Below are 27,909 nucleotides of genomic sequence, written 5' to 3' on the forward strand. Positions count from 1 at the left end.
TTGTTTAGCCATCGATCGCAATCACGCCATCGTTGCTGGAAACCTTCTCAAAAAGCTTCTTTGTCTTCCTCGCATAACAAGATTTTTTTTCTCTTTCTTTCATACTTTCATCTTCTCTTCATTATTTCATTCTTCAGCTTCTCCTCTTCCTCCCCCATCTCCATTGTAGGAAAAATACCTCCAAAATGGGCACTTTGGACTTCCTTTCCAGCATCGTCCCTCAATGGCCCTTCGCATCCTCAATGAAGGAAGCTCCAACCTGCCCTGTCTCACACTCATCGGACCTCTCCAAATGTCCAGTCGACCACCTGGGCTTCAAGAAAAACTCCACAACCCTACCCACTGATGTCGTAACATCTTCTTTCACATCGCATGACCTCAAGTTCAATGCCGCTGCATCTCTCCAAGTGCCCGGAATCGGCCAGAATGTCGACCCAAAAATAATAGATACCGTCGATCTTTCAGGTCGTCTCTCCGAAAATCTGCTAGTTGCTTCACCGTACACTGACAAAGATCATCTCCTTGATCTCAACACTCTCGCCCGTCCGCATCAACTTCTTGCAAAAGCTTTAACAATCATGAATGCGAAAACCGGCGAGTACGCTATTGAACCGTACCACGAAGCCTTCAATTGGGACGAAATCCTCATCGCTCTGCGAAAGCTATCAAAGCGGGAGGATTACGTATTCCCCAGATCTGAATTCTATATCATTGTTTTCCGCTCAAGGCTTCCCTTTGATGCGGATCGCCGACATTTGGGAAAGTTGGACGAGGATGCCCATGTCGAGGCAGTGGAGAGCGGGCAGTTGCTAAAGTATTGGTTTGGAACGCCGCATCCCGTTACGGGTAGGAACCTGGCTACTTGTATTTGGAGACATCGGGACGATGCCAAATTGGGTGGTGGTGGACCAGTAAGTTCTATCAATGAAATGCTGAGCTGAGCTCTGAGCTGAGGTTGAACATATTGCTAATATGAATTGTACAGGGTCATGTCCGGGCCATGGAAGCTGTGAGGAATATATACCTCGAATGGAGGGTAGAGAGGTTGAAGTTTGTCGTTGAACATGATGCTAGCGAATGGAGTATCAGCAAGTGGGTCGATTAGGGAGGTCCTTGTGATTCTTGGCGGTCTTTTTCTTCTTGTCTTTTCAACCCCTCAGCGGCATTATTCTTTTGCTCCATAAACGGCGTTTTGTTTTCACCTTTGCTCTTTGGATTTGGTAAAAGGCGTTAAGGATACCACTTTTGTATACTTTATTCTTTATCTTGTTGTTTTCCCTCACAATTTTGGGGGTTTGCTTCTTAAAAGCATGGAGGATTCCTTCAGGGAATGTATGATAGAGAGGTGGATTTCGAGCTCATAGCTTGTACGTTAATAGAGATCATGCATTAGATCCGAAGGAAATTCAATAGTAAGCCGTCACGTGGCTCTAACAGTAGTCCCGAGAATGCCTATTCCACGTGTTTCATGTCGTCCGTTTCGATCCAGTCCAGTCCAGTCCAGTCCGGTCTAGTTGTCTGAGAACGAACTGAAGAGAGGGAGGAGGAAGGATATGTATTTTACTGAGCACCTTCTCCACCTGACCCAGATGCCGGATCGTTCGGATTGATGGGTTGGGACATAACCGTGTCAAATTTGCTCCAGAGAGCCTCAATTTCGGTGAATTCTTGTCCAACCTGTTTTTATTATTTGGTTTTAGTATATATTTTTTTGGATATTTATAAAACTGCAATGTAATTCAAAACATTTGGATTTCAACATACACCAGCGAGACCTTCAAGAGATCGATTTAGATGGTTGAGATTGAGGAGAACCTGGTCGAATGACTACAACAGGAGGGGGTTAGCTTTGTCGAATTCAATCAAATCATCATTATCGTCATCACCACTCCCACGTTGAAAATAGAAAACAAACGAACCTTGCATATCTCCTCGATGAGAGCCTCACGTTGAGTCTCAAAGTAGGTCTTCTCGGGACGAGTGGTAGTGCTCATCGTGATGATGGTGATGATGATGATGATGGTGGTGGTGGTGTTGATACTCTTGGCTTGGTAGTCCACAGTTCCAGCTGTTGTTGTTGGTGGTGGTACGGTACAACGCGATAAGGAACGAAGCCTGCAAGCAAGCGATAGGGATATCTCCAGACAGAAGAGCTCACAGCCAACCAATGACAAGCATGCCGGCCGGAACTGGCTGGACTGACTGGAACTGGAGCTGGCTGGACCGGACTGGGGTTCGATTCGATTCGATTCGGTTGACAAACGCCGGCAAAAACCGAACTGAAAAAAAGTCTATCAGCGGTCGAGGAGGGACAGGCAGCTCCGGGTACACTAACCAAAGGAAAAAAAAGAGAGGGGCTTTTGTAGGAAGTATAAGTAAAACCCTTCCAGACCACTTCTCTCTTTCCTTCTCCTCTTTTCCTTCACCAACCCCCTCCCATTGCCATTATCAATCCCTTCTTATCACGTCTGTAAGTTACTCTTCGATTCTTACAATGCTATCTATGATTAATTAAATTTAATTGGCATTGATATTGTGATCTATCGATTCTAATCGTGTTTTGATAAACTTATAGAAATCCATCCATCCATCCATCATGAGTGCCCCAGCCCAGAAGTTCAAGGTCGCCGATATCTCCCTTGCCGCCTTCGGCCGCAGGGAAATCGAGCTTGCCGAAAATGAAATGCCTGGTCTCATGGCCACCAGAGCCAAGTATGCTGCTGAGCAGCCTCTTGCTGGTGCCCGTATCGCCGGTTGTCTCCACATGACCATCCAGACTGCCGTCCTCATCGAGACCCTTACTGCTCTCGGTGCTGAAGTCACCTGGACCTCCTGCAACATCTTCTCCACACAGGACCATGCTGCTGCTGCCATTGCCGCCTCCGGTGTCCCAGTTTTCGCCTGGAAGGGTGAGACTGAGGAGGAGTACAACTGGTGCTTGGAGCAACAGCTCCTTGCCTTCAAGGATGGAAAGTCCCTCAACCTCATCTTGGATGACGGTGGTGATCTCACCTCCCTCGTTCACTCCAAGTACCCCGAGATGCTCAAGGGATGCTACGGTCTCTCTGAGGAGACCACCACTGGTGTTCACCACCTCTACCGCATGCTCAAGGACAAGAAGCTCCTCGTCCCAGCTGTCAATGTCAATGACTCCGTCACCAAGTCCAAGTTCGATAACTTGTACGGATGCCGTGAGTCGCTCGTTGACGGTATCAAGCGTGCTACTGATGTCATGATTGCTGGTAAGGTCGCCGTTGTTGCCGGATACGGTGACGTCGGTAAGGGTTGCGCCATGGCTCTCCACGGAATGGGTGCCCGTGTCATCGTCACTGAGATCGATCCCATCAACGCCCTCCAGGCCGCCGTCTCCGGTTTCCAGGTCACTACCATGGAGGAGGCTGCTTCCATCGGTCAGATCTTCGTCACCACCACTGGATGCCGTGACATCTTGACCGGAGAACACTTCCAACAGATGGTATGTTCCTTGTCACAAAGCTCCTTTTAATGAAGTAATATACTAATCGGATCTAGAAAAACGATGCTATCGTCTGCAACATTGGTCACTTCGACATTGAAATCGACGTCGCCTGGCTCAAGACTAACGCTAAGAACGTTGTCAACATCAAGCCACAGGTCGACCGCTTCGAGCTTTCCAACGGCAACCACATCATCCTCCTCGCTGAGGGCCGTCTCGTCAACTTGGGTTGTGCCACTGGCCACTCCTCTTTCGTCATGAGCTGCTCCTTCACCAACCAGGTCCTCGCCCAGATCTTGCTCTTCAAGCAGGAAGACGAGGCCTTCAGGAGCAAGTATGTTGAGTTCGGCAAGGGTGTAAGTTCTCCATTCTATATTTTTCAATCGTGCTGTATGATGATTGATACTAATGGATAATAGGGTAAACTCGATGTCGGTGTCTATGTCCTCCCCAAGATCCTCGACGAGGAGGTTGCCCGTCTCCACCTCGACCACCTTGGCGTCAAGCTCTCCAAGCTCTCCACCACCCAGGCTGACTACCTCGGCTTGGAAGTTGAGGGTCCATTCAAGTCTGAGCTCTACAGATACTAAATGCATTTTCTCAATACCTCCCTTTTTAATATAATATTCTCTCCTTTGTCATTGTCCTCATGATCATTCGCCATCTCAACAACCATCACCTCAAGGCCTTGAGTCTTCTTCATCCTCTATCTCTCTTTCCTTTTGTTTCCCTTTTTTCACCTTTTTTCACTATTTTATTATGATTTGACGCAAACCAAAAAGTTATTTTGTCCTCAACGGCAATTCATGGGAGGGGTTTCATGAAAAACCTTTTAACGACAAAGCGGTAATTCAACTACTGGAAGAAAAAGATAATCTTTTTTCACGAAACGCATTTAACATTAATCTGGGGGGTTTTCTATATAAAAAAAAGGAGGAAGGAGAGAAGAAGGTAGGGAAACTGGGGACTGGATGGAATGGGAAGAGGGATTGTGGGTGCTGTGTACCCTTCCCTTTCTTCTTTTATTTTCTTATCCCTCTTCTTCTTCTTCGTCTTCTTTCTCCATGGTGGCTTTTCTTGTACAAATTCGGCGCTCTTCTGGATTACACACTCTCGCACACACAACCAACCAACAAAAGAAAATTTGTAACAGCATGGAATCAGGGTAAAACAAAAAGCTTATTGGCGTTACAATGGGGTCTGTTTCAACACAGAAAGAAAAGGAAGGGATAAGGGCTAATAAAGGCTACCTTTCTTATATAGAGAATCTAACGAATGAAAAGAAAGAATCGAAATGAAATCTCTCTAGAATAACCTGATCTCTCTCTCTCTCTCTTCCTATCTGCTAGTATTACCGCTAGATAAATGTGATATCGTAACACTGGTACTTACAGTTTTAATTGCAATGGTATATAGGTATAGTGAAAAAAGGTTGCGCCGTAGATTAAGGAAAGTATAAGAAATTGCATTTGGATTCAGAGTAAGGTAAAAAGGGATTCAAATTAAGCAACCGTACACAAAAAAAGCTCCAAAAGATTGACGCTTTAGAAACTCCCAAGATGCCCTGAATTGCCCCCAAAAAAAGAGAAAAAAGGAAGTAAGAAGATTTAAATTTCCCTGATTTATCATGTAAAATCGGACAAAAAAAAAAGGAACAAGAGAAAAAAGAGTGACATCTCCACCCAAAGCATAACAGTTTTTTTCTTTCATAAAATCACTACTCCTCCCGATAGAGTGGTACACTCGTATCACCATAATCATTCTTTCGTACAACTCTGTTCGTTTTGGAAGGCTAAAACTCCTCTATTGGTACTTAATTCCCACTCCTCGAATCCGGGTTATATCCCAATGGCCTCCTCTCGTCCTCATCATCGTCGAATAGACCACCGCTGGGCCTTGTTTGATAGTTCTCGTTGTAGTCGGTACTCAATCTCTTGGCGTCCCTGCTAGTTTTTTCGGTACCGGTTTGTAAGAAGCTGTCGCTTTCCCGTTGGCCTGCTGGTGGTCTAACATCGCCCTTATAAGCTGTGTTCTGCTCTCCGACACCGGGGTAGTATGGTGGCGCCGGTGGACCTTGATCGATACTGCCTCTTTGTTGGGGTCCCGGGCCTACATTTGAAGACCATCCGAATGCTGGAGCTGGGGTTGGAGGGGGGGAAGCTTCCAACATTTTTTCATCGAGAGCTGGAGTTTCTGGGTAAGAGTTCAAGGAGCTATAAGATTCATTCCTCTCCTCGTCGAGTGGAGGAAGTCGCTTGCCATCCTTCTTTCTAAAGAACCTAGAAAACAACCCGGCATTCGCTCCCTTCGGTGTCCTCGGAGACGGAGAGGTGGGACTAGAAACCGCACTTTTCATATGGAAGGACCTAAGTCTCTTGACGGGTTTGATGTTATCTGGATCTTCGTCGACGATACCGCTCATACGACGTTGGTGGGCGATCGCGCGTTTGATTTCTGCGGTTGAAGTGCCTGATTTACGACGTCGGAAGACGGTGACGAGGATGCAGGCGCAGATTGAGACGACGAAGATACCGGCTAGGACGGCGCTGAGGATCATGGCCCACCGCGGGGCGTACCAGCGGTCGCGGCCGAAGTGACCTTGAGGGATCGGAGCTGGAATGGGGTTTTGGCGTTTGGTAAGGTCGGCCATTGTAACGAGGGAGGCGAGGGTTGCCATTGCTTCGTTGCTTTTGTACCTTCTTCTTCTTTTTTTTTTTTTTAAAGAAAAAAATTACCTATTGAGCTTCTATCTCCTGAGACAAATTTTGAAGAGGATTTCTTTGGTGGTGGTGATATCGTTATGTGGGTGTGGAATGTGGGTGTTCGAGCTGGCTGGTGGGGTTGCTGGTTGTTGGATTTCTCGATCTGGGCAGCCTTGAAGCTTCAAGCCATCCTTTGCAATGAATTCCTCACTGTTGAGACACACACGCACTGTTTCTTTTTAAGATCTTATCACCGTATCTTCGGGGAGAGAAGAAGAGAGAGAGGGAAGAAGGGAAAAAAGGAAGAGAATGTGGGAATGATAACTCTTTTTGATATTCTACTTTTTTTCACTGCACTGAGGCTGAGGTGGATGGGCAGAAAAAGCTAAGCTTGGTGGGTATAACCTAGCTACGAACTATCAGGTAAGAAGTATGTATGTACAGTATGTACAGAACTGACATGTATACCTTTCGAGCTAGTGCATAGTATTACCTGTCAGCAGAAGAAAAAGCCTAAGCTTGGGCGACCATGAGCATTTGGAATAGCTCAAGGACACCCATGTCGGGTCGTAAGCTGAAAAAAGAACAGGACATCATCCATGGGTCACTACCGCTCCCTCCCTCGTCTGTTCAGAACCTTGGCCTTGGTGAGAAGAGACGGAGAGGCATTGAGGCTGTGAGACTTGTGCCCTTGTTCGAAGAAAAAACCCACCGGTCGTTTGTTTGACGGTTCAGCCGCACTGATTGGCGCCAAGGGTTCTGTGGCCTGGAATAGAATAGAAAGTGCTGCCATGATCCTGCAGCTTTTTTTGTTCTCTTCGGTCTTGATGTAAGCTCATAGCTGGATTAGGTTGGGTTTGTTAGTAATGTCAGAAGTGTCAGTATATGTAGTGACTATATGGTTCGACGGTCGTAGATATCGACACTTTGATGTTCGTATTCTTGATGGTCGAAAAGTGATATGATTTGATGTCGCGCAAGTCGGAATCGAATTTAACTGGAATTCAAATTGAAATATTCGATTTGACAAACGCGTTCATGATCGACCGAACGAAGCCTCATCCGTGACATACGCACCGCTTTCTCCAATTTTTGAATTTTGTCATATTCCCAGTCCCTCTATTCCTTTACACAGAGTAACAGAGTACCCGAGGCATACTATACCAGGTGCATGTACGCATCTCCAGTTAACTGTACGTGTACGAGGTATTTGTGGATAACGTTAACATTCAAGTCGAGCAGCAGCAGCCGGTTGCTGTGCTGACTAATCAACGATTTCGAAAGACTCAATCAATTAACATTAATCGAATTCGAATCAAGGGGAACCAAATATCACATTACACCGTGCCACCGTCGCGTTTTCTGAAATTTAAAATCTTCTCCCTCAAGACGCGACTATCGAAAACTTCGCTTTCTAAACATTTTTTGTTGGCTCCATCAGAGGAATAGATTGTATCACAGACAAATACAAAATGCCGGAGATTTCAGAAATTACACGAGTTGTGCAGTAAGATTCACTAATAATCTGCATCCATACGTGCCAAGTGATGACCCTTGGCAGGGTTAAGTTTTGTCTATAGCTAGCTCGGGCTCTAACATCTTAGTTTTGGGGGTATAACAGCTATATCAATAGATATCTAGCTGGAAAGGTTATCAAAAATGTATGTCATTTCATCCTCCTCTCCTGCAGATGCTGGCTGTCGTCCTTCTTTGTGAAGGTTTAAATTAATTTTGTTATGAATATTTGTAGGTTGTGGCCAACGAAGATGCTATCGTATTCAAGGATACCACTTCATCTGCCTTTGTTAAGGCTATGTTGGGGAAGAAGGTAGTGGAGGCGAAGTATGCTTTTTTCTTTCTTTCTATTTCATACAATGGAAGGTTGAGGACTATTTTTGCTGATCGATTATATTATCAGGCAACAGGGCAAATACTTTTGGTTAGCAGCTAGCTACCTCGAAATGATATCATTCAATGGGATTTGCATCTAATACATATATATGTTCGGGCTAAATAGGATCGAAATGGACTCTCCGCCACATCCTGTGATGCAGTAAGTACTCCTATTTAACTCGATATAATGAAACCAGAGGGCTAAATGTGATATTAGCTTCGGAATGACCGGTTGGATCACATTCAGCAAGGCTCCGGAAGCACACTATCGTGCCGACATGGCCGAAGAAGACGATGATAAAGAAGAAATCGAATGGCCACCCAGATTTATGAAATTCGTGTTTGAAATGGAAGACGAAGGAAACAATGCTGCGTTTACAGATGCTAGAAGATTAGGCAGGGTTAGACTTATCGATGTGCCGGCAGAGCAGATTAGAAAAGTTAGCCCGTTAAAGGAGAATGGGCCTGATCCAGTAGTCGATGGTCTAGATGAAGATTGGTTCAAAGGTGTGCTTAATCAAAGGAAGAAGCCTGTCAAGGTAAGTATCTCTACATATGTTTCCATTTATTAAAAAAAAACGAGTGTGGGGGTTTAACTTTAACATAGGCACTACTGCTGGACCAAGGTTTTATCAGCGGAGTTGGAAACTGGGTTGGAGACGAGATCTTGTATCATGCGCGAATACATCCAGAACAATACTCGAATACTTTGTCAAAAGCGCAGCAAAAACAGCTATACGAATCGACGATGTACGTCTGTAAAACAGCATGTGAGCTACTGGGAGACTCGTCGAAATTTCCAGAAGACTGGTTGTTCAAGTACCGATGGGGCAAAGGGAAGAAGGGGAATGCGCTGCCCAATGGGGAGAAGATTGATTTTGTGAAGGTTGGTGGAAGAACCAGCGCTTATGTGAAGACCAGACAGAAAGCAACGGGTGGAACGGCGGTCAAAGAAGAAGCTAGGGGCAGTGATGAGGATAGTGGAGAAGTAAAAAAGAGCGCGAAGAAGAGGAAAGCTATTAAAACCGAGGAAGATGAGACGTCAGTTAAGAAAGGGAAGAGGGGAATAAAGCCCAAGACTGAAGATGAGGAAGTCAAGACACCCGCGAAGAGGGGTAGGAAGAAGGCTGCCAAAGTCGAAGAGTCGCAAAGTGAGGAAGAAGAAGAAAATAGAGAAGAAGAGGAGGAGGAAGAATCTGAAGTCGAAGTAAAAATTTCGAGGAAAGGGAAGAGTAGGGTTAAAGAAGAGAAGGCTGTGGTGGATGGTAGTACTGGTACGCCAGCCGGACGCCGTTCGTCGCGACTGAAGAAGTAGGCCTTTCAGCCCGAGCTATACGGTTATCCCATGTAGTAATAAATAATACTTCCCACTGTACTTACAATCGCCACCGATACCAATACCGTCTCTATCAATACCATCAGCATCGTTGGCGTATTGAGTAATTAACTGGAATTCGAAGGTTGCATTTTGGGAAGTGGCGTGTTGCGGTGTTTGGTGGGGCTCCGGTGGCAGACCGACGCACAAAAACGGCTGCGAATAATTCTGCAGGCCAGTCCCAGTCCCAGTCCAGTCCAGTCCTTGTCAATTGTCCTCGACCACCTCGACCACCTCGACCTCGACTTCTCCACCATCCCGCTCTCCTAATCTGGGCTTCTCCACCCATCCGACAAACCACAGCTGTTCCTCATCGCAGTTGTTCCATTGTCAATTATAATTACCGCCCCTCCATCAAATACATATCAATATCTCTCGCGACACTCTTCTCTTCGAGCTATCTCTTAAACCCGCCTCGTCTTGCACTAGTGTCAGTAAGCTGCTGCTGCTGCTGCCCATCCACATCCATCTCCACACAGAATCCCCCATACCCTTGACACAGTAATTTAATTTTGCTGCTTAAAATAAGACAACTCGACGAGCTAATGCATGCTGGCCTTCTTTTGAGTAGTAGTTTAAATCAAACCGCTTATATGTGCACGATATAATCCTTTCGCTCCCCACCAAACCGACGTTTTTAAACTCTATCATTTCATCCTCCACTCGCATTTTCTTCGTGTCGTCGACGACTCTTCTCCAACTATGCCCAGTCAACAACCGCTCGCCTCGAAAGAGGGCTCACTTTTTCGTAATGTGCTTAAATTCTACGAAACAAAGCAGTACAAGAAGGGTCTTAAGGCTGCTGAGCAGGCATGGTCCTCCCACCCACACTACTCGCACGAATTTTCCCAATTAACCATTTTCTTCTTTTGATCGAAGTATAGATCCTCAAGAAAAACCCCAAACATGGCGAAACCCTCGCCATGAAAGGCCTTCTCATAAACTGCCAAGGCAAAACCGAAGAAGCTTTCCAGATTGCCAAAGAAGCCTTGAAGCAAGATATGAAATCCCATGTCTGCTGGCACGTCTACGGTCTCCTTTACCGCAGTCAGAAAAACTTCGATGAAGCCATCAAGGCCTACAAAATGGCACTTCGCTTCGAACCGGATTCCCAACAGATCCTACGCGACCTTGCACTCCTACAAGTCCAGATGAGGGATTACAACGGTTATATCGAAAGTCGACGGTTGATGGTTATGAGCAAGCCCCAGATAAGACAGAATTGGACTGGTCTGGCGATTGCATACCACCTCGCGGGAAATCTATCAGAAGCCGAGAGCGTCCTTGCTAAGTACGAGGAAACTTTGAAGCAACCACCACCACGAACGGACCTTGAGAACTCGGAGGCGATATTGTATAAGAATTACATTATTGCGGAAGCTGGAGATTACCAAAAGGCGTTGGATCATTTGGAGGCTATTTCCAGAACCGCTGTCGACAAAGTTGCGATCTTGGAGGCGAGGGCGGAATATAACTTGAAGCTAGGGAACAATGAGGCTGCAGAGAAGGGATATAGGGTCTTATTGGAGAGGAATCCTGAAAAGAGGCTATACTATACAGGATTGGAGAAGAGTTTGGGACTTGAAGGAGAGGAGAGACTGAGGGTTTATGAGGAGTTGGCTGAACAGTATCCGAGAGCGGATGCGCCAAAGCGGATACCGTTGGATTTCCAAGAAGGTGCGGAATGTTGGGAGGAGTTGGGTGGCGCGGAAGGTGTGCTAACTGTTCTTTGCAGGTGATGCTTTCAAGTCTGTGGCACAGAAGTATTTGGATTGGAGACTGAAGAGAGCTGCTCCATCGACATTTACCAGCCTAAAAGCTTTATATGGAGATGTTGCGAAACGAGAATGTCTAGAATCACTCGTCGAAGAGTTCCTGGCAAAGACACGAGAAGAGAAGCCTGTTGAGAATGGAGAGAGCCTTACGAACGGCAGCTCAACCCCCAATAACAGCGTTTTGATCTACACTCTTTACTATCTCTCACAACATCACGACCACTGGCGGATACGAAATACCGAAAAGGCACTTTCCTATATCAACGAAGCGTTGGAATTAGCACCAGACAACGCCGACCAAGGCGAGTTGAAACTTGGCTTGGCGCGCATCCTGAAGCATGCCGGTGATGTTAGAAAGGCAATGGAGGAGATGGATAGTGCACGACAGAAGGACAAGAGCGACAGGTACTACAATACCAAATGCTCGAAGTACATGCTTAGGAATGACTGTAATGAGGAGGCTATCAAGACGATGGGTTTGTTTACAAGGGTAGGTAAATATTATGGATCAGTGAGAACGATCAAATTTGCTAATTTGAATTAGAACGATGTCAACGGCCCACTTGGCGACCTTCTGGAGATGCAGTGTGTTTGGTATATCACAGAAGATGGAGAATCCTATGTTCGTCAGGGCAAGTTAGGGCTTGCGCTAAAACGGTTCCACGCAATCTACAAGATATTCGAAGATTGGACCGACGACCAATTTGACTTCCATTCGTTCTCACTTAGGAAGGGCATGATCAGAGCTTATATTGAGATGGTAAGATGGGAGGACAGTCTGTGGTCGCATCCGTTCTTCAGGAGGGCCGCGGTAAATGCTATCAAACTTTACTTGCTGCTAAACGACAAACCGCATTTGGCTCATGGTTCCTTGGCGAATGGAACTGGTGATGATGCGGTGGATTTTGAAAGTTTGAGCACTGCCGACAGAAAGAAGGCAATGAAGAAGGCAAAGAGGGAGGCACAGAAACAGGAGAAGGCGGCTGCGGAGGCGGCTGCAAAGGCAAAGGATGAGAGGAAGGGTGGAGAGGAGAAGAAGCAGGATGATGACCCGCTAGGAGCTAAGTTGGCGCAGACGACAGAGCCATTGGAGAAGGCGCTATTGTGGTTGAAGCCGTTGTTGGAGTTCTCACCTACATTCTTAGAAGGTCAAACAGCTGGGTTTGATGTTTATATGAAGAGGAGTAAGTATAATCTGCTTGATTTGAGTGGCGGTATCGGCGGCTGACAATTTTGCTATAGAAAAGTACTTGCTTGCACTGAAGTGCTTGCTTGCGGCGCATAGCATTGCTCCCGAAGATCCGGTTGTGCATGAGCAGATCGTTCGGTTCCAAAGTTTCCGTAAGTGATATAAACACCTTAATTTGTGATTAGCACGAAGCTAATAGACGGAACTACACAGTGGACACGAAACCGGAACTCTCTCCTACAGTTCAATCGATAATAGATGAAACTTTCACACTAGCTCCAAAGGAGAGCACACTGGCGCAATTTAACGAGTCGTATCTATCATCCCAATCTGATAGTGCTAGAGCTTCTTTCGCGGTCGTGAGGGCTCGACAGGTCCTCGGTCCCTCCGAAGGGACCGATTCTGAGACGTTAATATTTGAGGCTCTGAAGAAGGAGGGAGCAACACTTAAGGATGCAGTTGATGGGTTAGCCCTCCTCAAGGAGCTGAAGGGTGATGTCGGACGATACACCGAGGAGGCGAGGCAGAGGTGGCCGATGGCGAATGTGTTCGAGGTGAAGGCTTGAAAGGGTAGCTGAAGTGATTTGTCGTAGGGTTGGGCTCCTACCATTACGGTCCATATTCCTACCTATGATCTAGGAGGCATGAAGTAGGGTTTTTTGTGTCGATATTTCTAAGTATATACTTCAATTTAGTATTTTCCCTCTCTTTCTCTCTCCCCCTCTTCTCCTTTCTTCCATTCTGCTTATCCCAATTCCTATGATATATGCATTTACAGGCGGCAATTGGCTTGTGAACTTGCGTTTTTTCTCCCCCTGATATGCATGATCTTTCCTTTCTTTCTTTCTCCCTACTTATATTATTGACTTTCTGACCCAAAAGTAACTGAATGTGGGCGTCGAAAACAAGATTACTCACTACGAATTATTGTCACTACAATTTTTTACGGCATCTAGGGAACTTTTAAATGGTGGTAATATTTATTCAATTCCATAACCAGCTGTCCCCGTGTAGGGTCACAGCAATGAGAGTATGTATTGATAGTTACAAAGAAAAAAGGGAGAGGGAGAAGAAGAAGAAGAAGAAGAAAGACAAATAAGGTAAAAGGACCGTCCAGGTCAGTGTGACCGCTCAAAATTAGGGTGGCCGACTTCCAAACACAGCAGTGGTGATGTTCATTCTGTGCACAAAAGAAAAACTTCAAAGTTAAAAGAGAACCAACTCACTGAATCCGTTTTTACGCTATGCCTATTAAAATGCCTCATGATGCCGCAACAAAAAAAAGGCTTCAAGTTGATAGTCACACCACCCCCATTCCGAAAAAACAGAGGTAATATAAATACCACGATTAAGTTTCATTGAAGGAGCAGTCCTCTTTTTTGTTTTTAAAAGGCACCTACTTGATTAGCAGTCGGCATAACCCACGGATTCACGAACCCCCCACTCTCGATCATATACTCCTCTTTACTAAACAACCCGTCATCACTACTGACCCCTCCCGGGTCAATCTCATCATAAAACTCTTCCCCGTCATCTTCCCAGTGAGGACCATGGTTGCCCTGTTGGTCGGAAAGTGACATGGCGTCATAGATCGGGTTATTGATCTCGTGCGACGGGATGGCACTGTACCGTTCCCAATCGGTTTCGTCCTCATCATCCGATGAAGATAACATCTCACGCCAGTTCACGGAGTCTACATGATGATCTCTGGGGATCAAGCGATCGTATGCGAACCGTTCGTCTTCATGGATGACCCCCGTTTCGACGCCAACTTCGTCACATAAAGCGGTTACCAACTGTGCGTCACAACCTCTGAAGTGTACGCGAAGGGTGGCAGGTGGGACTAAAGTAACGGGAAGTTCGCCAAGAGTCGAGAGTTTTCGAAGGTCACGGTAGACCCTAGAGATATCGCTGATGGCGTTGTTGAACTCGACGTCTAGTTCGTCCATGAACCCGCCGCGAGAGTTGTCGAGACAGGTGTACCCGACAGGATCGGATTCCGACATACAAGTGAACTTTGGGACGATGTGGAAGTCGATGTAAGCTCCTGGGGCGAGGCGGTCGGTGTTTAAAGCTGCCAGGTGCATTTTGATCTGTCCGCGTGCGTAGGTTGATGTGTTATTTCGACGCTTGGAGGAGTTGTAGGAGACGTCGCTGCCGGAGAGGATGAAAGCTCGCATCGCGGCGGAGACTTGTTGGACTACTTGAGCTGGAGCGGTGGAATGCGAGAAGTATCTAGCGTTGCCACCGAGGGAGTAGCCGTTCATGGAGCGGGGCAAAGCGCCGCATAACTTCGGTCGAAGCGTGGAAGCGAACGGAGTAGACTTGTTGATTTTTGAGACGGCAGTACGAACTGGAGTCTTGGGAGCAGGTCCACCGTTCGGATGACGGTAGGTTGTGAAGTTTCTAGAGAAAGTTTGGTAACCGTTCGAAGAACGGGATTGCTGTTGTTGCTGTCGGATTCGAGCGGCGGGTTGCTGGAGCCGTTGGGTGTTCCGGGCGAGGGCCGGTTCGATGGAGGCTAAATCGTGCCCGGCCTGCGGGAGCCTATCTCGAACGACGGCGATACCCTTCTTCACCACGGCTCGCAGCGCCCTTATGGCCGTCGGGATGACCAAATTGGCTGCCATGCCGGAGCGATGAGAGTGTCTCCAGGTAGATTTGGGGAGTTAGATCGAGATGTTTGTCTTGTGGAGAAGAAAGAAAAAAAAGAAGAAGAGAAAAGGAAAGAAAGGGAGGGTCGGAACTTACAGGGAGATATACTTGATGGATGGTTAGTTAGAGCATTGCATTAGTCAACCGGAATGAGGCATTAGATTGGCTTAGATCCGAAGTGATGACGAGGCTTTGAGCCTGCCAAAACCGCATCTGGGGCTGAGTACAACACATTCCAACTCAAGAAACAACACATCGACGTTGGAACTTCCAGATTAGGAATGTTTGTTGTATATACCGAATCGGGAAATGTTTGTTCCTGTCGCGAATTTTTGGTTTTTTAGTTCGGATGGCTGTTTTCGCACTATAAATTTTCTGTACTCTACTTTTTTTCTTTCTTCTCTCATCTTCACTCTCATCACCATCATTATCATCACGCTCTCTTGTCATGTTATAAGGTATGTTCCAACAACCATTCAAATCAATCCAATTGCTTTCTACTACATATGTAGTTTACTGTATGATGATAAACCTTTTCAATTGAACAATCCAACTCCTATTCATCTTTGAGGACTCGAAAAGAAATGCTCTAGAAGCACCCTGATCTTATATTATCTTCATTCTTCCACTTGAATTGGCTATATCCAACGATTTGAATCTGGTCATAAGCTAACATCCAAGTAAAGATCTAATAGTACTTCTCATTTGTTTATTTGTTCATCGTGTCTGCGACTATATGTAGACTTTTCATAAGGCAAGTCGCGCTACAATCCCCACGCCATTGATATCTTCCTTCACTTCCCCTCCAAACTCAAATGATGACAACGGACACGACAAATGTACTTGTACATTTTTAAATTCTTCCGAACTTTCATGTCGATTCCATGTTTATACTCAAGTTTCAGCCTTGTCTGATATCATATACCTTCTTCCAAACTTTACTACCCCCATCCCGTTTATCAATGGCCGTTCGAGGGTTTTATAACAAGAATCTTTTCTTTTTGCTAACTGTGGACGGTGCAGGTAAATACAATAAATACCCTTCGAATTCTTTTTTGTTTATATTATATATATTTCGGTCACATGAGGAAAATTTGAACGAACGGGCGGACAGTATGCCACCACCCCCACTTTAATTAGAGGAGCCGCCCGTCCACCCAAGTACAAATCGGACGGGCTGGGTAGGGAGGCAGTTGGTGAGATCTCGTCAGCTGATCGGATACCGAATTACTGCTTCTTAATATCTAAAGGCATCAGTTGTGGGATATGGTGCTGACGGATAGAATAGTAGTAATAGTAATCGTGATCTTGATGTACAATTAGTTCATCAAATTATCTAACGATCATATTATTTTGGTATTTATATCCCCCCCTTTTTTCACATTTTCTACCTTTTATATCTCTACACCCACATACACTCTCTGTGGAAGCCGTTGGCTTCATGTTGAAATGATGATATTTTTGCTATTCACACTGTTTGATGGCCTCCAAGGGTCGATGAAACGGTAAACAAAAATCTGATTTAATGAGGTAAGCTATTCCATCTATTCTCTACAGTCAAATCGTACTCTTGCTAACATGCTTTATAGCCTGATCAACATACACTTCATATATTTTTATCCTTCATCACACCGAATTCTCAGTTACTCCATGGGGGAAAGCTGCTAACTGGTGTCAACCACAAAGATATAGTATTTATATTTAGTTGAACAAATTTTTAAAAAAATAAAAAAAGGTATGATAATAACACTCTTTGCCCTTGTTCTTCTTTTTATAACCTACCTTCGGAATACTATGATGAGTTTGTACTGCGTTCTTACTGCAAAGGGTTAACACCCATTGAAGAGAACCGATTCACTTTAATTCACCTTGGAGAACTGATATATATTCCCTTTGTATCCTTTGATTTCACAACCTTTTTTGTTGCTGATCCATTCGCAATTCTGTTCGAATTGTTTCGAAGAACCCTGCTGACTGGAATCGAAGATTCAGATAACAGACACGACCATTATGCCGATGATATAGGCAAGAATCCGGTTGCTGGGAAGGGAGTGCTTCAAATCAAGCCAGCTTTCCATGGAACAGAAAGAAAGGAAGAAGAAAATGTATGGAATTTGCCGAAGCAAAGTAATAGTAATAAGAATCAAAAAGTCGCTTTCAAACGCCGTTTTTCCAATCGATAAGATGAAATGTGTGAACCCCAAAAAACAACGGTGACCGGCATATGCCCCGTAAATCAACCCACGCTTTACTTCAAGCTCATGTCCTTGTCGTTAAAAATCGAGCCGTACATATCTATCACAATGCCACCCAAGTATTAGTGAATCCAAAAAAGAAGCCTCCAAATATACATATCGATATATATTAATATATATCAGATGTGGATATGATAGATAAAGAAAGAGAGAGAAAGAGAGAGTAAAAAAACATACGCGTGCTGAACCCTCTATCCAACAACCTCTCTTCGATATTATGAACCTCCTCGGTGCCCCTCTTGGTCAACCACATTGGAACCCCAGCCTCAGTAGTTTGCATGATGCTAACATTATTACTACCTTGCAAAGCCGCAAGAGTCATCTGACTCTGTCGTCGTCTCCCACCGGTTGCAACACTACCCCCACTAGCACTTCCACCACCGCCAGCACCGACATTACCGATAGTAGAAGAAGTAGTAGAAGCCGGAGCAGCAGGAGCAGAACCAGTAGTACCCGTCATCTCGCTATTATTATCCATATTATGGAATGTGGCCGATGCAGTAGATGTAGAAGTTTGTAGAGTGGCAGTTGAGGCTGAGGTAGGCGCCGGGAAGGATGAAGGGCCGATACGAGACGCGTACGGAGTGTTATCTTGGGATTGAGGAGGAGTTTTGAGGTCCAGATGGGCGGGGAGATGCGGGTTCGAAGTGGTGTTGACGGGGGTTGCTGGAGAGGAGGGGGAGGAGATCATGTCCTCGTCGTCTAGATAATAATCCTAATTAGCTATAAATCCTTTCTCTATAAATAAGAAGGATGGTAAAAGGTACCTGAGAGGCTTTGGGACATGATGAAAGAAAAATGAAGGTCTGGAAGGGGGTGTAAATAATATTTGAAGTTAGTGAAGTCGAAAGGATCGTGTAAGAGTCAGAGACGACGGGGTTTTTTAATTGGAGTTCAGTTCGTGAAGCTTTGCTTTGCTTTGCTTTGGGGCCCCGGGAAGCTCGACGTGCAGCTTTGTCTTAGCTTAGCTTGGAACAGTCCCACCCCCGCCATTACATAGAACCTACTCAGAAACATCACCATCAAGATTATCGATCATCATTATATACAAAATGGCGACTTCACCGCCATACCAGAATATCCCACCAGTACCTCCATACTACGATCCCACATCGAGTATCCCTCCTCCTCCGCCTCCGAAACCAAACTCGAATAATGCATCTCGTTCGGGAACTCCTTACAACCCTTCACAGTTCGCCCCGCCGATATCACCACAACAGCAATTACAACAACAGCAACACCAACAACACCAGCAGCAGCAGATAGGACAGGTACCTGTCGGTTTATCTCAAAACACAGGTGCTCCGGCAGAGTTATTCATTCCCGCTGTTTTACAAGATAAATCGTACGTTTCCATTCTTTTCTCACTTTTCTTTTCTTTTTATGAGTAATAATTTGATGTTAATATTTGTATATACATAATTACAGTCGTGACGACCTCCTCCACATCCTCCACTCCCAACACCTCCTCGACGCCCTCTACCTCGCCCACCACCCTTCCTCCCCTCAAAACCTAACCTCCCTAACCACATCCCTATCCTCCAACGCCGCCTACGCAAAACGTTTGCAATCTCTAAACGCAGCAGTCGATCACCAAAGAGCTACGACTTCCTCATCATTACTAAAAACAAGACAACTAGAACGTTCGTGGAGAGAAAAGGAAAATGAAATGGATGTGGCTTTAAACCGATTTTCGGCTAGAGCTTTACATGCTAGGCTTGGTCAGGCGGTTGGAGAGGCCGATGCGGTTAGTAGAGCTCTCGAGGAGAGTTTTTTGGAAGATGATGGACTTGGTGATGCGGATGGGGAGTATATTGGTGGTGCTGGGGGTAGTGGAGGTGGTGGAAGTGGAGTTAAGGCTAGTAAGGATGTGGACAACTTTGTGAAGAGTTATAGAGGTGTTAGAGCGTTATATCATTTGAGGAAGGAGAGGAAGGAAAGGTGGGATGAGAATAGGGTCGGTGGATGGAGGTGAGAGTGGTCCATGGCACTCGGTAATACTATAATACTACGATTTGCGGTCGTTGGAAGTTATTCGCATTTTCCTTTGGGATTTTCGCAAAGGCGCTGGGCGGTAATCTTTTGGTCGATGTTTAGCCTGTTACTTAGATTACCTTGTATAATGATAGTTAGATAATAGCAGTTTACACCAGAAAAGGGGGAGTATATCGTCTCATGTTCCTATAGTTGTTGATATAGGTTGAATCGCGGGAGCTTGGGCCCAAAATTTTATATTAGTATTTATTCCAGTGGCATCACAATAATGATGCATGATGTGTAAGTGAGTAAGGTACACATGTAAGGTACAAGCCCATCTGATAGGTAAGTACATGTGTTAAACAGCCCGCTTGATAGCTATGCATACCGATGGTTATGCATGGGCCCATCGAGTCTAAAATCAAACGCTAAACTAGGACTATCCTGATGCTTGCCAGTTCTAAGTAAGTTAGTAAGAGGTATGTAATTACCAATTCGAATGCGCCTTTCTGCATATCAGAAAGACAAAAATACCACCCTCCCATAAACACCTTTTGTCAGTTATCACCACCTCCCGTATCAATTGATATCAAGCTTTGCAGCATCCTTCGCCAATTTATCTGCGATTTTGTTACACCCCCGTGGGATCCACCAGAAACAAATGACCATACCGCCGCCCCACTTCCTTTCAACTCTGCAAATATCTTGCTCTAATAATAAGAACAAATTAAGATTTGCCGGCTCATAACCACTCTTGGTTTTGAGCCCATTCTCTTTCCAAATTGGAAGCCATTCCGTCATCCCCTTAACGACGTACTGCGAATCCATCCCAATGACACAGAGAGGCGGTTCTTGTGGGGAACTTCGGCTGATATTTTGGTGCTTTCGCTTTCGAATATCTGGTTTGGAATTTGGCTCTCCGTTAGGCCCGTAGGAGTCGTAAAACCGTTCGATCAAGGCGACGGCCTCAATTGCAGCTCTGAGTTCTGCGATCTGGTTGGTTCGCTTTGGATTCCCATCTCGTTCCAGGGCCAAATCCGAGAAAGGCTTTGAGACATGAAGGTTTTTATCATTTTCCGCAGCTGCGACTCCAACGCCTCCGCGAGCGCCTCCACGGCCATTATTCAAACAGGCACCGTCCGCGAAGAAGAGCCTATGATGATGGCAATCATCATTCGGGTGCTGGCAGCACATCGCACCAAACTGGCTGCACCCGGGACATACAACGACCTGTTCTTCGAAGTTGAGGGCATTAACCGTGGGACAATTGATGAAGCGTCGGTTTTCGGTAGCCGACCCCGTCATTTTTTCTCTTCTAGAATTCTGTTCTCTTTTCTTTTATAGATAGATTTGCGATTGACTGAAGCAGTTACTACTGCAGAGTATTAGACCTTTTGGAGATAGAAAGGTTATACTTGGTTTTCACAGGGTTCAAATGCGACTCACTAAGGAATTCTTTAGTTTTATATATCGTATATCTTTTGATGGATTCCAAGAGTACTGGAGTAGGTAAAGTCGGAGCGGGTACCAGTGCTGATTCCTAAACACTCATCTGCTAGCTGCCTAAGGCTGGAAACGTCGTGATGGTGTCGATACAAATTAATGACGATAGAAAAGGGAAAAAATAGTTGCACGATTCGATCGATTCCCAAGTCTTCGGTAAAGGGCAATAGCAAGACTCCGTCGTTATACGGTCGTGTGGAAAGATCAAAATGAACAGTTGAAGAAAGGTAGATGGTTGATGAACTCGAAGAGGCGATGCAAAGTTGGTTATTTAATAACTGAGAGGTATTAATAGGTATCTAGGTGCTTTAGTAGTACTTGGGGGCTAAGTTAGTACTTATGTTGCCCGTCGGTGGGCAACTAGTAGTCTTGTATTAAAACGCTTCGGCACACTGCTGAGTCCGTCGGCACGATAAAACTTAAATTTAGTTGGAGCTTGGACTGGCGAAAATCTACACAAGTCTACCCTATAGCTAAGGAAGTCGGCAGCCGAGTACTCGAGTCCCTTTCATTGGAACGGGTGGTCGATGGGTTCTTAGCAGGAAAATAGAACAAAACTAAATTTAAAACGAGGCTTTGTTGGATTCACTTTGAATCTGTAAACCATAATTGCATTGATAGTAGCTATGCATAGCATGTAGACCTTCTTCTGTATCTTCAACCTTCCATGAATTTATATGACAAATCAATGATAGTGCCCAATGTCTCTGAATAGTTATTCTTCCGTATGCTATGATATCTTCTTGTTAATCGATCCTTTCGCTTTAAATTTTGCAAAATGCCTCCCTTGAACGCCGCGCCACTCCCATATTGTATCATTATATGTTACTATACTATTAATCTTTAAAAAATCATCATCAATACTTAACCCGTTCAAACAACCTGTCCACCTAGAACTTTCCCAAATATATAAGGGTTAGATGCTGGACTGGTATCCCTATCAAAACACGCAAATGTAATCTCCTTCCACCATCCACCCTGGAACTCAGCTTCCTGAAGCACGGACAAAAATATCTCCGCCACCCTTTGCTTAGGATTGCGGAAAGCTCCACAACCCAAAGCGCCAAGGACCAACCTACGATGTCCATTCAACGCGGCAATTCGTAGCATTTGGCGAACTTTCAAGTACATCAGATCTCTGACGTACGGGTCGGTGTAATCCTCCGTACCATCCGCAGCCGTGGTAGTCGCGGGTCTGCTAATTGCAGCGATGCTGATGACCGCGACCTCTGAGAGTGGGGGACCCGGTAAAGCTATTTGATTTGCTTTGGTTGGAGGCGGCTTTGCATTGAGGATTGCTTCGGCTCTTTCTAGTGCTGTATATGATCCTGCATCCCCTGGATTGGCGGGATCACCGGGGTTGTATTTCTTATAGACTGCGACGTATGGAGAGTATACTCCTTCTGTGTCCGTCCAAGGGTAGAAGGCCTGGTCGAGGGTTGCCCACAGAGTCGATCTATCGGGTAGTTGGATTAGTTAACGGTTGGATTTGAGAAAGATATATAAAATATCGAATTTGATTCCTTTCTTACCGATGCATAAGAGCTTCTTCCTGAGCGCTAGATCCGGAGGTGAATCCACCGCCTTTACTATGCGCGTTGGCCATATTGAGACATACAACTCCATTGTCGACCGGGTGCAGATCCGGTTCGGCATTACCCTGGTTTCTAGCAATCAACATTTGGCTTTGTTCGAAATTGTGGCGCTTGACCATTTCCTCCGCGCAGGTGAATGTATCTTGGTTTACTACTTTGATCCTACAACCGATCTGTCCGGCTTGTGGGTCTTCTGGGGGAAGTCTGTAGTTCGGACAGTAGTTTTGTCCGAGAGGTTTGATGTCGACAGCGTTGTACATATAGCCCAAGGCCTTTTGGCCGAATAAAGCTGTTGAAACTATTGGAGATTCTGCCTGGATTATTACTGCATGGGCGGTATTGAGTTTGTTGAGTGCACCTAGACTGAAAGTTAGCTTCTGAAGTTTTTGATACAGTTATACGAGATATTGGGTTTTAGACATACCGCTAGACGCCCGACCTGCACGTAACATAGTTGAAGTGCCCTGAGGGAAGGGAACGGTAACCCCCACGTCCACATCCATTGCATCAGATACTTCTTCTTCTCCTTCTCCTTCTTCTGTTTCATTGCCATTCAAACGATGTCCTCTACCACGATTATTCCTGTCACCTCCACGGTCTCTATTACTTCCTCTGAGTCTATAACCTCCACCCCCACCCCTTGATGACCCTCCTCCTCCTCCTCTATGTCGAGATCCGGACCCTGGACTGTTTGAGTAACGTGAAGATGAGTTATCTCTGCTGTCTCTGTTTCTGACAACTCCTCTGCCGCGAGATCCTGATTCTTGTGGTCTTCCATTTTCACTGTTTCCTCTGCCTCTGCCTCCTGGACTACTGTTGCTATTATTTCCACCTCGTACCCGTCGAAACATATCGATCAGGTTGAGTTGGGTGTACCCATCCGACATGGTTGGTACGACGGGTGAGGATTGGAGAATCCTCTGATACTCGAGAGAGAGAGATAGATATGTAACTTTTTGTTCGGTATTGTTCGTGCCCTGGGGAAATCGGTATGCTGTTTATTCTTGCTGTGTACGTGAGAAGAATAAAATAGATTATAAAGTAGTACCTGGTTGTGGAGTTGATTAAATGGTCATAGCTGTGTGGGAAGAAGCAGAGCAAGAAGCGCAAGTGCAAGGCAGACTCATGGCTGCATCCACGCACACACAAGTACAATGAAAGGAATAAAGATTAATCCGCGCTACCGAACGCACGGTGATAAAGGTAACAATGATAACAAAAAAATAAGGCGACGTTGACGCGGATCGTTGAAAGGGAAAGGAAGAAACCTTTCTCGCTTTGTTCCGCGACTCGATTCTGCAGCTGTTCGAGCACGAAGTCGCTTAATTGTGGTCAAAGAAGCAGTGCAAGCTTGTATCCTGCTTAGGTCAGCACCCGACGGTAACGGACAGGGGACCCCGGTAGACGATATTTCCTAATTTGTAAATATCACACGCAACACTAATCTTTATCCAACGTGGGTGGGGGGTGATATATATGGAAGCGAATTGATGAATACGATACAAAAGTATATTTTAATTTTATGAAAGACTTCCTTCAATATTCTGGTCCGGAGGTTCAATTTTTGAAAGTGCTTCGGGTAAACTCTTAGGTAAAACCCCTAAAGAACCGAGGTTGATATCTTCATAATCTTCCCAGACACCCCCCTTTTTCCAAGCAGCCCGTCCCCCGAGTTCCTTCATCGCGTTTTCCTTAGTCATCCCCGGATTTTCATTTTTCCAACTGGCCAGTAATAGTTTCACAACCTGCGGCAGCTCCTCATCCTTTCTGTAGAGTAGTATTGAATTCTGGAGTGGGAGTAAATCATCCACAAAGTCTCCCAGCAAGCCGTTCCCTACAGCACATTCGTGGCAATAACTGATTCCCATCACACGTGCCCCATAATTTAGAAGGGTTTTAATCCTACTAAATACAAACGCACGTCTGAGTGCATAAGAGTCTCCGAGCTGATATAATCCGTCATTCGCATGATGGTATATAGATAATGCGTAGGTTAAGGGCGTCGCTCGATTTTTCAACGTGGCGTTGACATCGGCTCCGTGCTTCAGCAGGGTCTCCATAATCCGAATATCTGCCTCACCCATTGCAGCTTGATGAAGCAGTGTTTCAAATCCTTTAGGGCAGTAGTTGGCATCTGCCTTGTATTTCTCAAGCAATAGTTGGACCATTCCAAGTCTGTCCCGTCGGATTGCGGCCTGGAGAGGAGATGGCCCACCCTCAAAGCCATCAGGATTAGCTCCCATTTCCAATAGTCTCTTAGCCAAATTGTCTTGGTTTGTATTGTAGACATTGCGATTCATAGGTGCCATCCGATCGATTACATGGTATAGTGGCGTCCTTTTGTCCTTGTCGTGACAGTCAATCGATATCGCCTTCTCCCCACAAATAAACCCTAGAACCGATGAGATTTTATCCTCAGAGGTTTCAAGGATTGTATATTCCAAAAAATAATGAAGAGGTATACGTTGAGAATCGTCACGGTCGGCGGGCGAGGCGCCCTTTTGAATCAGCTCGCTGATCAGCCAAATACGACCATACTCTGCCGCAAAATGCAAAGCTGTCTTGCCATCTTCATCCCTCGTGTTGTGGTATACGACGTAACCCTCCTGGTTCAACGATAGAATTTCAGTTGAACCTTCATCTGCAGCCAATACAGATATCGGCAGACCCTCATCATAATCCTCGCTCTCACGAATGTAATTCCAAGTAACATGTCTTCCAATTTGCTCCAAGATCTTAGCATCTATCGATGTTACTTTATTTTGGCCGTTTTCACAACCGGCCAGAAATATTTTCTTCAGCTCAGGTTCCGACAAAGGGACCCAGCATTTCCCCAGCAAGAAACCCACTACGTCTGAATTACCCCTCCACGCCGCTACAAATAAAGCGTCATGGATAGCTTCATCTCTTTCCCGTATATCTGTACCTGAGGTAAGCAGCGCAAGCACATTTCCGTTGGTCGGCGATAAACCCTCATGAATGGCGGTAACAAGGACCGTATCACCTTTCTTGTTCCGTATAGTGGGGTTTGCTCCTGCCTTGATGAGGAGTTTCACGATTCCCTCAGAAGTTATGGCAAAATGCAGTGGGGTGTTTCCTTCCGAGTCTTGGGCATTGAGATCGACAGCTACGCCGCTATCCAAGATAAGCGAGGCTGCCAGTTCGGAGCCATTCTCAGCTGCGATATGCAATGCTGTTCTTCCCTCTTTATTTCGGTTCCGTGCATCACATCCATGTTCCAATAAAGCCTTTATCACTGCGTCATGTTGCGGGTCCCTAATTTTATAGTGTTCTTCTTCGTAATCACTATACTGATATTCCTCAACCCCTCTGCAGGCAATACCTAGCGCATTATCGCCATTGTGGGATCTAGAATTGACAGAGAGTGGCAGAGCCTTCAGGATTTGTTCAACGCATTCGACGTGACCATACTCTGCCGCAATCATTAAAAGACTCAAACCGCCGTGACCTGTGCTAGTCATCCGAACCGCATTTAAATCATATCGAATCAGCATCTCCAAGATCTCGCTATAGCCCAAACTCGCCGCGATAAAGGACGGCGAATTCCCTAAATGATCTTGAATGCCTATACTCACACCGGCCCTGAGCAGTATGTGAACCATGTCGATGTGTTCATTCCACACTGCGTTATATATCGCCGGGCGCCTAAGGAAATCTTGGGAATCACCGTTATATGTACCATTGATATCTATATCTGTGGTGTCTATCCCCCGCCCCAAAAGGTACCGAATAGCTGCAACTTGGCCCCAGTAAGCCCAAAGATTCAGCCTATAGGAGCTTAGGGGATCGAAATCTCCATAAATTTCGGTAAAGCTCCTCAAATTTGTGGAAGCATCTTGGAGAAGTGAATAGTATTTCCTGAACGCAGGGGTATCATGATCTTTGCAAACTTGAAGCCCGACTTGGCCATATTGCCGACCAAACTCCGGATCTATGTTGCTCTGAAGCATTCGACAAATACTCTCAAATCCAAGGCGGATAACACCATCCTCTTTCTCTCTGATGGCCGCATGGCAAAGATCACCGAGTGAAATCTCCACACGCGGGCTATTGTACCACGAACTCACGGGCCTGTAGGGGGTTGGCGGTAGGCGGTCATAGCACAGCCACTCTAATATCTCAAAAGCCTTTGACCACTTGCCTTGGCCGCGATATGCCTCAGCACGGTCAATGGCCGCAGTTTCAACGCCACTAGCCGGAGGCATTTTGTTCGTCCCGCGTAAAATGGGAAAAACGCACATATACGCATCTTCTCTTGTTCCAAGTCCGCTCGATTGGAACAGATTTACTATAGCCTCCACGACTGTGTTTTGGAGTAAAACTGCGTCTTCTTGGTTGACTATTGGACGGACCTCCGTTGTTCCACCGATATCGCTGCCGTCAATAGTCCGGACAAGCGTCTCTAGAAAAAACAGAAGATATCCTGTGCACACAGCCGTATCAATGAGCTGTCGGATAGGCTTTCATTGTTAATTTTTGCGACTAAAGAATGGCCTGGGAAAGTCACCCGTCCCTTGGAGTACCCGAACATGTGTGTGCCGGCCCAGTTGTTCCCATATAATGGTTCCCGTCGATCTCCATCCGGTATATACTTAAATTTTTCAGTAATATGAGACCTCCTAGTTACCCATATATTAGACCACCTTTCAGCAGATGAAAGTCTTTGCTCGGTTGTGGTGGTGGTGTCGTCACTGCCATCGAGGGCAGATAGAATTCGAACACTTTCCTCATAGAACTTGTGCGGCCTCGGCCTCGGGTTAGGATTGGGATCGTTTGATTGGGGTTGGTCTACGGGTCCACGTGATATCCGTAGTTTCTTTTCTTCGAGGTAATTGCCTCGGTGTAGTGATAGCGCCCATAATCCCAACAATGCCTCCAGTTCTGCCCCGTCTGCTTGCCAGAGACCATTTTCTTCCGATTTAGTAAGCTTCATCTTAATATTTTTCGTGTCCAGTTTCCCCGGGCTCCCAAAGGTAAGGCTTCGAGCAAATATTGGCCAAAAACATTGCGTTTTGCCTCCGAAATCTTTAATTGTGGGTGATATAATCTCTAGAGTACCGTCGATAGATGATTTTAGAGAGGATGCAACATTCCTGACCTCAAAGGTAGGCCATTTGGCTAGCTGCGCAAGCTGACGTCTGACATCCAACAATGAATCGTCCTGGAGTTCCTCCAGTTGAATTTCCTTGAAGTTCGATGGAACTTGTGGGCGTAAGCTGGCTGGAACACTCTCCATCGTTGGTTCGGGTCCTTCTCCTTCCGATTCTGAATCTAATCCTAGTTCTGATCCCGTTCCCGGCCCCGACTCCGATTCCTGATCTGTCAAACCTGGCTCTGATTCTAATCCTTGGGGTGTCGGCTCTGGATTTGGTTCTTGGTCCGGTACAGGCACTGGCACCAGTCCTGGTTCTACTGGGTCGTGATTTGGCGATTCTAAAGTTGTGATACTAAATGTTAGCTCGTTATAAACCTTAAGCATTGACTTGGTTGCATT

The 27,909-nt window shown here is 45.7% G+C and overlaps 12 protein-coding genes across 12 annotated transcripts; 5 read left to right on the forward strand and 7 right to left on the reverse strand.

Moving 5' to 3' along the window:
* Window positions 1–185: 185 nt before the first annotated feature.
* AOL_s00006g135 (uncharacterized protein) lies at window positions 186–1,105 on the forward strand (the record flags this gene model as incomplete). The annotated part of the gene is made up of 2 exons (XM_011119444.1): window positions 186–911; window positions 986–1,105. The coding sequence occupies 2 exons, from the start codon at window positions 186–188 to the stop codon at window positions 1,103–1,105; spliced, it is 846 nt and encodes a 281-aa protein (XP_011117746.1).
* Window positions 1,106–1,560: 455 nt separating this feature from the next.
* On the reverse strand, window positions 1,561–1,994 carry AOL_s00006g136 (uncharacterized protein; the record flags this gene model as incomplete). The annotated part of the gene is made up of 3 exons (XM_011119445.1): window positions 1,561–1,677; window positions 1,765–1,827; window positions 1,920–1,994. The coding sequence occupies 3 exons, from the start codon at window positions 1,992–1,994 to the stop codon at window positions 1,561–1,563; spliced, it is 255 nt and encodes an 84-aa protein (XP_011117747.1).
* Window positions 1,995–2,596: 602 nt separating this feature from the next.
* On the forward strand, window positions 2,597–4,065 carry AOL_s00006g137 (uncharacterized protein; the record flags this gene model as incomplete). The annotated part of the gene is made up of 3 exons (XM_011119446.1): window positions 2,597–3,475; window positions 3,532–3,831; window positions 3,895–4,065. 3 exons carry the CDS (start codon window positions 2,597–2,599, stop codon window positions 4,063–4,065), a joined length of 1,350 nt encoding a protein of 449 aa, XP_011117748.1.
* Window positions 4,066–5,288: 1,223 nt separating this feature from the next.
* Window positions 5,289–6,152, reverse strand: AOL_s00006g138 (uncharacterized protein; the record flags this gene model as incomplete). Its single annotated transcript, XM_011119447.1, has 1 exon — window positions 5,289–6,152. The coding sequence occupies one exon, from the start codon at window positions 6,150–6,152 to the stop codon at window positions 5,289–5,291; it is 864 nt and encodes a 287-aa protein (XP_011117749.1).
* A 1,497-nt stretch (window positions 6,153–7,649) lies between these two features.
* Window positions 7,650–9,385, forward strand: AOL_s00006g139 (uncharacterized protein; the record flags this gene model as incomplete). The annotated part of the gene is made up of 7 exons (XM_011119448.1): window positions 7,650–7,684; window positions 7,799–7,838; window positions 7,928–8,019; window positions 8,096–8,116; window positions 8,195–8,230; window positions 8,288–8,609; window positions 8,678–9,385. 7 exons carry the CDS (start codon window positions 7,650–7,652, stop codon window positions 9,383–9,385), a joined length of 1,254 nt encoding a protein of 417 aa, XP_011117750.1.
* Window positions 9,386–10,368: 983 nt separating this feature from the next.
* AOL_s00006g140 (uncharacterized protein) lies at window positions 10,369–12,975 on the forward strand (the record flags this gene model as incomplete). Its single annotated transcript, XM_011119449.1, has 5 exons — window positions 10,369–11,122; window positions 11,181–11,710; window positions 11,765–12,404; window positions 12,463–12,561; window positions 12,623–12,975. The coding sequence occupies 5 exons, from the start codon at window positions 10,369–10,371 to the stop codon at window positions 12,973–12,975; spliced, it is 2,376 nt and encodes a 791-aa protein (XP_011117751.1).
* Window positions 12,976–13,794: 819 nt separating this feature from the next.
* Window positions 13,795–15,039, reverse strand: AOL_s00006g141 (uncharacterized protein; the record flags this gene model as incomplete). Its single annotated transcript, XM_011119450.1, has 1 exon — window positions 13,795–15,039. The coding sequence occupies one exon, from the start codon at window positions 15,037–15,039 to the stop codon at window positions 13,795–13,797; it is 1,245 nt and encodes a 414-aa protein (XP_011117752.1).
* Window positions 15,040–17,312: 2,273 nt separating this feature from the next.
* AOL_s00006g142 (uncharacterized protein) lies at window positions 17,313–18,105 on the reverse strand (the record flags this gene model as incomplete). The annotated part of the gene is made up of 3 exons (XM_011119451.1): window positions 17,313–17,359; window positions 17,497–18,021; window positions 18,087–18,105. 3 exons carry the CDS (start codon window positions 18,103–18,105, stop codon window positions 17,313–17,315), a joined length of 591 nt encoding a protein of 196 aa, XP_011117753.1.
* Window positions 18,106–18,371: 266 nt separating this feature from the next.
* Window positions 18,372–19,294, forward strand: AOL_s00006g143 (uncharacterized protein; the record flags this gene model as incomplete). The annotated part of the gene is made up of 2 exons (XM_011119452.1): window positions 18,372–18,664; window positions 18,748–19,294. The coding sequence occupies 2 exons, from the start codon at window positions 18,372–18,374 to the stop codon at window positions 19,292–19,294; spliced, it is 840 nt and encodes a 279-aa protein (XP_011117754.1).
* Window positions 19,295–19,875: 581 nt separating this feature from the next.
* Window positions 19,876–20,601, reverse strand: AOL_s00006g144 (uncharacterized protein; the record flags this gene model as incomplete). The annotated part of the gene is made up of 1 exon (XM_011119453.1): window positions 19,876–20,601. The coding sequence occupies one exon, from the start codon at window positions 20,599–20,601 to the stop codon at window positions 19,876–19,878; it is 726 nt and encodes a 241-aa protein (XP_011117755.1).
* Window positions 20,602–21,672: 1,071 nt separating this feature from the next.
* AOL_s00006g145 (uncharacterized protein) lies at window positions 21,673–23,281 on the reverse strand (the record flags this gene model as incomplete). Its single annotated transcript, XM_011119454.1, has 3 exons — window positions 21,673–22,255; window positions 22,332–22,752; window positions 22,819–23,281. 3 exons carry the CDS (start codon window positions 23,279–23,281, stop codon window positions 21,673–21,675), a joined length of 1,467 nt encoding a protein of 488 aa, XP_011117756.1.
* A 633-nt stretch (window positions 23,282–23,914) lies between these two features.
* Window positions 23,915–27,894, reverse strand: AOL_s00006g146 (uncharacterized protein; the record flags this gene model as incomplete). The annotated part of the gene is made up of 2 exons (XM_011119455.1): window positions 23,915–26,863; window positions 26,923–27,894. 2 exons carry the CDS (start codon window positions 27,892–27,894, stop codon window positions 23,915–23,917), a joined length of 3,921 nt encoding a protein of 1,306 aa, XP_011117757.1.
* Window positions 27,895–27,909: the final 15 nt, after the last annotated feature.

This window comes from Orbilia oligospora, assembly GCF_000225545.1.
Source record: "Orbilia oligospora ATCC 24927 unplaced genomic scaffold scaffold00006, whole genome shotgun sequence".
Lineage (NCBI taxonomy): Eukaryota > Fungi > Ascomycota > Orbiliomycetes > Orbiliales > Orbiliaceae > Orbilia > Orbilia oligospora.